Below are 9,241 nucleotides of genomic sequence, written 5' to 3'. Positions count from 1 at the left end.
CCTGTCATGGCTGTCCTGGAACTTGTTCTGTAGACCAGGCTGGCCTCTAAGGCACCTGACTCTGCCTCCCAAGTACTGGGATTAAAGGCGTGTGCCACCACCTCCTGGCTCCTCTGTTCTTTTTCTTTTTCTTTTTTTAAAATAACTGTTAGTCAATATTTTGATTATAAAATCACAAGTTCAGACACATTATTTTTTTCAAAGTTCTTTTTTTATTATTGGATATTTTCTTTATTTACATTTCAAATGTTATTCCCTTTCTCGGTTCCCTCCCCCCTCCTGGAAACACCCTATCACATTCTCCCTCCCTCTGCTTCTATGAGGGTGTTTCTCCACTTACCCACCCACTTCTACCTCCCTGCCCTCTATTCCCCTACACTGGGGCATCTATTGAGCCTTCATAGGACCCAAGGACCTCTCCTCCCATTGATGCCTGACAAGGCCATCCTCTGCTACATATGTAGCTGCAGCCATGTGTACTCCGTTGATGGTTTAGTCCCTGGGAGCTTTGGGTGGGGGTCTGGTTGGTTGATATTGTAGTTCTTTTTATGGGGTTGCAAACCCTTTCAACTCCTTCAGTCCTTTCTATAACTCCTCTATTGGGGACTCCATCCTCAGTCCAATGGTTGGCTGTGAGCATCCACCTCTGTATTTGTAAGACTCTGGCAGGGCCTCTCAGGAGACAGCCATACCAGGCTCCTTTCAGCCTGCACTTCTTGGCATCCACAATAGTGTCTGGGTTTGGTAATTGTATATGGGATGACTCCCCAGGTGGGACAGTCTCTGGGTGGCCTTTCCTTTAGTCTCTCCTCAACACTTTATCTCCATATTTGCTCTTGTGAGTATTTTGTTTCCTTTCTAAGGACCGAAGCACCCATACTCTGGTCTTCCTTCTTCTTGAGCTCCATGTGGTCTGTGAATTGTATCTTGGTTATTTGGAGCTTTTGGGCTAATATCCACTTATCAATGAGTGCATACCATGTGTGTTCTTTTGTGATTGGGTTACCTTACTCAGGGCGATATTTTCTAGTTCCATCCATTTGCCTAAGAATTTCATGAATTCATTGTTTTTTAATAGGTGAGTAATACTCCATTGTGTAAATGTATCACATTTTCTGTATCCATTAGGCTTTCCTGCCACCATTCCTCCATATGTTGGAACTTTTAAAGAAATTATTCTGTAGGTGGGGGATTTCCTGGAGCTGGAGCCATGCCTCACATGGGTGCTAGGGACTGAAACTGAGCTGTACAGGCTCTGTACCCACGAGCCATCCGCAGCCCCACTGTGTTGGAATATTCCATGCCACTTTAAGGGATTTGCATGTGTCTTCCTGTCTCTGCTGCCTTCTCCTTTGTTGTTACTGCCCATGCACATCCTTCGTCCCTGTTACTTCATTGTAGCTGTCCTCTTTAGTCAGTGCCTTTAGATAAGGTCTTGTCAGTGCTTTACCCTCACTCTTTCTGCTTTTCTTCAAGACTATCTCAACTTCCTCCATCAGCACAGACTTCACTCAGTGTGCTGTATGATTCCTTCTCATGCTTGCCACACATCACCTTTGACCCCTCCTCTGGTGGTTGTCATGGGCCATGCAGTGTCAGGTCTTTTCCCTAGAGTACATCTCTGTGTGTTCTGGAGAACTGCTTTATATTGTTTCTCCCAGGTAGTCCTTTTGTTCTGTTTTGTCTTTGAGACAGGGTCTCTCATGCAGCCCACATGTCACATCCTACATCCACAAATTTGTTTGACGAGCCCTTGTGCCTGTCCTTCCTCACCTCTTCCCTGGTGTTCGTTTTGGTTGGTTTATTGTTTTGTTTTGTGTTTGTTTTTGTATTTACTGAGACAGGATTTTGCTGTAGCCCAGGTTGTCCTAGAGCTCACAGCCCTCTATACTCAGCCATAATTAACAATGTGATCCACCATACCCAGGCTGGAGTAGCCTTTTGATGAAGAAAAACAGTTTAGAAACTGTTATTTAAGAGCTGAGAACATGGCTCAGTGGGTGAGGATGCTTGCGGCCAAGTGGACCACTTGAGCTCCATCCCTGGGACACATGGCAGAGGAGAGAATTAACTCCTAATAGTTGTCCTCTGATCTTTACACATGAACCATGACATGTGTGCACTTACACACATGACACATAAACATGTAGACATAAAATAAAAGTATGTTTGTATTTGACACAGGGTCTCACTGTGTAGCTCTGGCTGTCTTAGAATTCATTCCGTAGACCAGGCTGGCCTCCAACTCACAGTGACCCACATGCTTCTGCCTCTCAAGTGCTGGGACTAAAGGTGTGTGCCACTACACCTGGCAATAAATGTAAATTTTAAAAACTGCCATTCAAAGGGATTCATACAATTCTTCTATCAAAATCTTTAGTTTGAAATTTGAACTTTGTTTGTGTCCCAGATGATAAAGGAGTTCAAAAGTTGAAAATCTACATATTTTTTTTCTTAGAAGTTGGAGAGGAATTCCAGTCAAGTACTTGGTTGGATGTTACTCATCTTCTATTTTTTGTTCTTTCTTTCCATGTCTATGCCCCCTAAAAAATGTTCCATTGTTCACATATGGTCACATTTTAATTTACTTTCTGTCTTGTCCCCTCCCCAGTAAAGAATAATTTATTTTTAAAATATGTCCATATTTATCTATTGATTACATATAAACACATGTTTGTTATGACATTCTGTTTTGAATATAGGTTAATAAACATTTGAGAAAATCTAAGTGCTCCTTCAGTGGGGGTCGTAGGGGAGGGTTATGACCAAGAGCTGCTTTCTCTTCAAAATGTTCAGAGAAACACATCAGAAGTAGGCTCCCTCACTCATCTGTTAGCCATTGGCTTGAGTAGTGTATTCAATTCTTGTTCTGAACTTTTAATAAAGGTGTTGCTATTAAAGTGCCCTATAGGACAAGCCATTTTGCAGGGTCAGAAGAAAGGGGCCAAGCCCTCTAAACAATTGGAGAAACCAGTAACATTTGGGCTAGAAACCCAAGGGAAAGGGCCACCATTGGCCATCAGTTACCTGAAGGTTACTTTAAAGTTACTTAAAGAAAGAGTAATAGAAGGCAGGAGGGTGTTTACAGGAAAATACCGGTTCACTGTGACAACTTTGGATAAGCAGAGCTGCAAAGCAGCTGAACAGGCTGCTCTCGAGGTAGTGGCCTGGTGATTAGACAGAGGAGCTGCTGGGGACAGGGACAGAATGCATCTGTCCAAACGTCCTCTGACTTCTGTGGAAGGTGCTCGATTGATCGGGCTGTTGACAAGTCTGTCAAACAAGCAAGTGCCACATGTTCCTCAAGACCCCTGCCTCTGATCTCAGGCTCAGTGAGTGAAAGAGCGGAGTGTCTGTGAGTACATTGTAGCACTTAGCTGATCTCAGGCTCAGTGGGTGAAAGAGCGGAGTGTCTGTGAGTACATTGTAGCGCTTAGCTGATCCAGTGCTGCTGTGACCTGTCTTTTCTCTCCCCTCCTTCCAGTACTCAGAGAAGAGGACTAGGAGCAGGGAGCACGGCGCTGCCATGCGAAGGAGGCTTTCCGATCCTCCAGAGGAAACTGGAAGATAGGTCACTGGATGCCTCGGCTGGGAGACCTGAAGATGGCCGGTAGCCGGGGGGAAAAATCCCTTCTTTTTGGCCTCTAGAACCTCTTTGAATGAAAAGTACTCTATGAAGAACTGAACCATGGAGAATTATGAGAATGTGGATTCTCAGTACTTTCTGAACTTTAGTGCCATGGCACTGTACCTGCAAGAGTTTCTTCTCCTGCTGCCCTGAATCTGCATCCACCCAGTCTTGACTCACCTCCTGCAATAAAGTCACTGGACAGCGTGGTCCTCCCTTTCTTTAACCCTCTTGGGGCTAGAGGGAAGGTGGTGCCTGTAGGTTCCTCTGATTGAGAACACGGTGGTTGAAGGTTACACAGTGAAGACACAAACTAACATGGGAATTCCAGGGAAATTCCAGTAGAGTCAACTATACTGAAGTTCCCTACTGTATTGTTTTAAAGAGCCATTATCTGAAAGGTCAGGTATTGCTAGTTAGTTTTCAAATTATGGATGGGAAATATTTTTAAAGAAATGGACCCGTAGTGACCACATACATGTTCCTTGCCATTCTTTAAATAATACAGCACAGCTATCACTTTACAGTCTATTAGGCATTAAGTAAGCTAGAGCTAGTGTGGCCACAGGTGGAAATGTGTAGGTTTTATGCAAATATTTTGCTCTTAAGGGGCTTGAGCCTTTGCAGGTTTGAGTATAGAGCATTCTAGAAAAAGCACTGGACCTCTGGAGTGATGACTAATGTGGATAAGATTGTATCCAACTTGGGCCCCATCATTTGGTTGAATGTTCTCACTATTGGTACCAGTTAACTCCTGGGCTCTAGCCTAGAACCCCAGTGCCCTTCTTGTGTTTACCCCCAATCCCCACCTCACGAATACACTTTCCTGTGGTTTCTGGGCCTGCTGGAACCCGGCAAGTTCATCCGCAGCAGAGTGTCTCAGGCCTTTTCAGGAGTTGCAAGACAGACCAAGCTATAAGCTTCTCATAGTGTTTGGTATATATAATGTTTGTATGAGACCCCATTGGTGTTTAATAAATGATTTTCCTATTGCAGGAGAAGCTGATCATTCAATTTGCAGGGTGGCTTAACAGGATAACAGCTGATGAAAGGGGCGGAGCCAGAACCAGAATTCTTGAAGTCCCTTCTGTGTTAGTCACTATGTGTACATTTTATACAAGTCTATCAAAACAAGAGATTTTGCTAGTAGAATTTTATTAGCAAACCAATAAACTGACTTAACCATAGTCAACTATCATTACAAAAGCCCCGTGATTAGAGACGTGTTAAAGAAAATGTAGCAAGGGAACTTGTGCTGGGTGTTCAGTCCTTACAGGAAGGCTGCTTGGTGAAGGTGACTTGGCAAGGTAAACTGGGATACCATCACGGCACCAGGAGGGCATCAGTGTCACTGGGAGATGGAGCTGATGGCAGGGGATGAAGGGTCTATAAAGCTCTGAATTCTATGTTTGTCTGCAGGGACTTGGAGAGAGAGTTGCAAGAGTGAGCTGTTTCGGTTTGTGTTTTAATGAGATTGTTTTTTGATTATAGTTTCAGGGACAAAAAAATCAATCCTTTTGCTCAAGGCAGCCAGAGCAGCAAGGGAGAGTCCAGTGGTGCTAATTAGGGAGCAGCTGCCCTGCTCCCAGGATCTGCCTGGTTACAGGAAAATGGACGTCAGGGGAGTGCCGGTGACAGGAGCTGACAGAACTTGTAGTTAGCACTCCCAGTAACACCTGCTCACAGCACCCAAGGGTGTCCTGGTTGCCCTCTTTCTCAGTCCTAAAAGACTCCTTGGGCAAGACATCTTGTTGAAGACTGAGACATGCTAGGTGGGTTGAGACCTGCCTGGGATTTGTAGCCCAGGAGCAAGGGCTCAGAGGCCCCTAGTCCTAAACCTAACTTTTCATGATCACTTTAGATTAGCAGTTCCAGCTCCAGGTGAGTCCTGCAAGTGATCATGGGCTATCTCTAAGTTCATACATTAAGCCACATCAGCCTCTGGTTCAACTCTAATGTTGATAAGGGTTTTGGTTTTTGGGGGTGGAGATGGGGGCAGGCGTGAGGCACATACATGTGTGTACATATGTGTGTGTTTATGTGTGTGGAGACTAGAGGTTTGCAGAATCCAAAGCACCTTAAGCCTGGGTGCTACTTCATGAGTAGAAAGAAGCAGGAGGAAGCTTTCTGTGTGTGCGTCCATGTGCCCAGTGTCTTGTGCATGATAGGCAAGCACTATGCTCCACCCAGTTTCCTCTCCAGCTGAGTTTACTTCCCTAATGAAGTTTGTCATCAGGAGCAGTTTGGTCAGGGTTCTGTTTGTTTTGTCTTGTTTCCCTTCTGATCCCTCAGCCCGTTGGAGCCACTTTATCAATCTGAATTTATCACAGGTGTAATATTGAGGTTCTGCAGAGGGGTCGAGTCCTACACAGGATGATTCTGGGTTCCTCTGGGCTGTCTGGGAAATCCTTTAACAGCTCATCAAGCCATGGGTAAGGTCTTCTAGTCATCCTCAATCCCTGTGAAGCAAAGACTGAAGGCCTTGACTACATGGGTTCTGTCAGTCTTGGAGCTTGAGGATGAGAAAATACTGTAGAGTTGAGCAGTACACACAAGGTCAATCGAGACAGACGGGGCGGATCCATGTTGCCCAGGTCTTGGGAACCACAGCATGCAACATGGATATTAATTATTACACATTATTGTGTGGAATGTTTTTTTTGAGACAGGGATTCTCTGTGTAGCCCTGGCTGTCCTGGAACTCACTCTGTAGTCCTGGTTAGCCTCAAACTCAGAAATCTGCCTGTCTCTGCCTCCCAAGTGCTGGGATTAAAGGCGTGTGCCACCACCGCCCGGCTGTGTGGAATGTTTTTATCTTGGCTTTCCTTAAGACTTATCTTTATGCCTTCTGGGAAAGAATGGTGAGAGGTGAAGAAACTCAAACCAGTGTCAATGCCTGTCATAAAGAGTTACAACAAGGTTTCATTGAGATGTATAGAAGAGCAAATTCTTTGGCTGTGTCAACATTGTTGTTCTTGTAACTGCATACAAAGTAGGGTGTTGGAAACAGTTTCCCCTACATTTCTGTGGTATACACCATACCTCTTGGGTATACCACCCTTTTGGACAGGAATCCACTGATGGGGGAAGGGCAGGGTGCAGGACTTGCTAGAAGATAGGAGGGGCCGAGTCTATAGAACTTACCTTGTTCCAGTTTGCTTTCTATTGCTTTGATAAAACACCGATGTAACTCAGGCAGGAGAGGCTTTATTTTACTTTGCAGGCACAGCGCATCACACAGGAAGGTCAGGACAGTAACCTGGAGGCAGGAACCAAAGCAGAAGCCATGGAGTGTTCCGCTTACTGTCCTCTTCCTCAAGGCTTTCTCAACCCGCTTTCTTATACAACTCAATAAGTACCACCTGCTCAAGTGTGACAGCATCCATAGTGGATCCTTCCCACATCAATCATGAATCAAGAAAATGCCCCGCAGATTTGCCTATAGGCATTTCCTCAGCTCAGTTTCCTCTTACCGAGTGTGGTTTGAATGAGTTGTCCCCCACATTCATGGGCATTTGAAATATGTGGTCTGCAGTTGTTGGTGCTATCGAGGTCCTCTTTGGGAGGTGTGGCCTTGGTGGAGGAAGTGTGTCATGGCAGGGGTGAGCTTTGAGGTCTCAGAAGCTATGTGGCATGCCTAGTTTGCTCTCTCCTGTTTGTGGTTTGAGGTGTAAGTTCTCAGCTTCCAACTCCAACATCTACTGCCTGCTGTCCCTGCCATTGTGGGCACCGACCCTCTGAAATGAAACCACAAATAAACCCTTCTATAAGTGGCTCTGGTCATGGTGTTTTATTATAGCAATAGAAAAGTAATGATTGTATCTGTTATTCAAGCTTCTGTCAAATCTAAAAACCCACACATACCCCAACCTGACTCCTTCCCTGGCTCCGGCTCCCTCTGTTCATTGACAAAAGGCTGACCATCTCCTTCCATAATCACACTACCCCTGGCTTACACCATGTCTAAACTTCCCCTGATTTTCTTCAGCGTCCTGTAGACGACGGTGGAGTCTCTGTTACTCTATCTGGAGAAAAGAGCTAATTATTTTTTCTCTTGGTGGGAAAGGAGCAGATCCCTCTTCTTGACTTTGGGGAGCAGTGCCTTTGGCATTGCCAAATGCTGCAGAGACTTGAAGAGCACCAGGGAGGTGGTTTAAGGCGGGTCTCGTGGCTACAAGCGTGACCCAAGTCACCTTTCAAGGTTTAGCTTTTCTTCTGTAGGAAGTGGGGAAGCATTTGGTCTGTGGAATGCACTAGGTGAATAGATTGACTTTTCAACCTCCTGCCCCTTTTGGTCATAAGGTACAGTCTCTTGGAATTTGAAGGGCTCAGGCCAAGGCTTTCCCGAGAAATCTAATTTTGTTGAACACTGAACTCTGATGCTCTACTCATAACAAATTCACTAACACTTATTGCAAGAAGCAGAAAGGATTTTATTTAAGAGTGAAGATAGAAAGCCAAGCTGTTTCTAACCTTTTGTAAATGGAGTTTAAAATCGGGTTAATCTCCTGAGGTTTTAGCTGAATGCACAGAGTTTTCCTGACAAATCTTGGCCAGAACCAAGTAAACTGTGCCCCTGACTCGCCTGCTAGATAGTTCATTTTGTACTTCGCAAAGATAGACAAAACATGTCTCTCAGGCACAGAGGCACTGTCTTTCCACCACAGCCTGAAACAAGTTGGCACCTGCTGAATGATTATATCCAGCCTTCCACATTGGCCCATTTTACTTTATTTATTTATTTATTTATTTATTTATTTATTTATTTATCACCCCCCCCCCTTTTCTTTCTTTTCTGGTGCTGGGGACAGAGAACACATTCAAGGTGTTGTGCTTGCTAGGTAAGTACCCTAGCACCAAGCTAAGTCTCCAAATCCTTAGCTTCTTAGATTTGCCCCCAATGCTTCTGCAATCTTTAGCCTGTCTGACCCCAGAGAGAGTTCACTGAAGGCACTAAGGACCCTAGGAATAGATAAGAAAATGCTGAGGTGGTCCTCATAGTCTTGGGCATTTAAATTCTTGGACTTCAGTTGCTGGTGGTGTTGGAGATCATTAGAAGGTGTGGCCATGTTGGTGTGTCACTGGAGATTGGCTTTGAGAGTTTCAAAGACTCCTGCCATTTCTAATTTGTGCTCTGCTTCCATGCTTATGATTTAAAAAACGTGAGCCCTCGGCTTGCTGTTGCAGCCGTCATGCCTGCTGCTTGCTGCCTCTGCTCTGCCATCATGGACTCTAATACTCTGAAACTGTAAGCTCAAATAAGCTTTCTTCTATAAGTGGTGTTTTTGTCACAGTGCTTCAGAAGTAACTCATACTGAATGCTTGGTTGTCCTCATCACCTACCTCACTGTATTGGCGATGGGAGATGGTCTGCAGGGGCTCTTCTTCTGTTGGACCAGTCTGATCTCACTAACAGTTGGTACATGGGAAGATGGGAGACTAAGCAGGAGAGTGCTGGTAGACGAGAGAGCGGGGTGAGTGGGCTAGTCTGGGAAACTAGCTCAGGGTGTCCGTCCTTTCTGAATCAGTGAGAGAGGAGGGAATGTTTCCCCTTGCAGTAGACCTTTTTAGAAGAATATTACCCTTTTTAATCCCAGCACTTGGGAGGCAGAG

At 45.0% G+C, this 9,241-nt stretch overlaps 1 protein-coding gene across 2 annotated transcripts in view; it reads left to right on the top strand.

Moving 5' to 3' along the window:
• The window catches only part of Cmc2 (C-X9-C motif containing 2), a 25,428-nt gene extending 20,805 nt beyond the window's left edge, over positions 1-4,623 (top strand). For both annotated transcript variants that reach the window (XM_031341523.1, XM_031341521.1), the window contains one exon: positions 3,485-4,623. In XM_031341523.1, coding sequence (XP_031197383.1) covers positions 3,485-3,571 — 87 coding nt within the window. In that variant the 3' untranslated portion in view covers positions 3,572-4,623. The remainder of the gene's footprint in view (positions 1-3,484) is intronic.
• The last annotated feature ends 4,618 nt before the right edge of the window (positions 4,624-9,241 follow it).

The sequence above is a fragment of the Mastomys coucha genome, unplaced genomic scaffold, assembly GCF_008632895.1.
Source record: "Mastomys coucha isolate ucsf_1 unplaced genomic scaffold, UCSF_Mcou_1 pScaffold22, whole genome shotgun sequence".
NCBI lineage: Eukaryota > Metazoa > Chordata > Mammalia > Rodentia > Muridae > Mastomys > Mastomys coucha.
The sequence above is the reverse complement of the archived record's forward strand: the minus strand, read 5'-3'. Positions and strand labels throughout refer to the sequence as shown.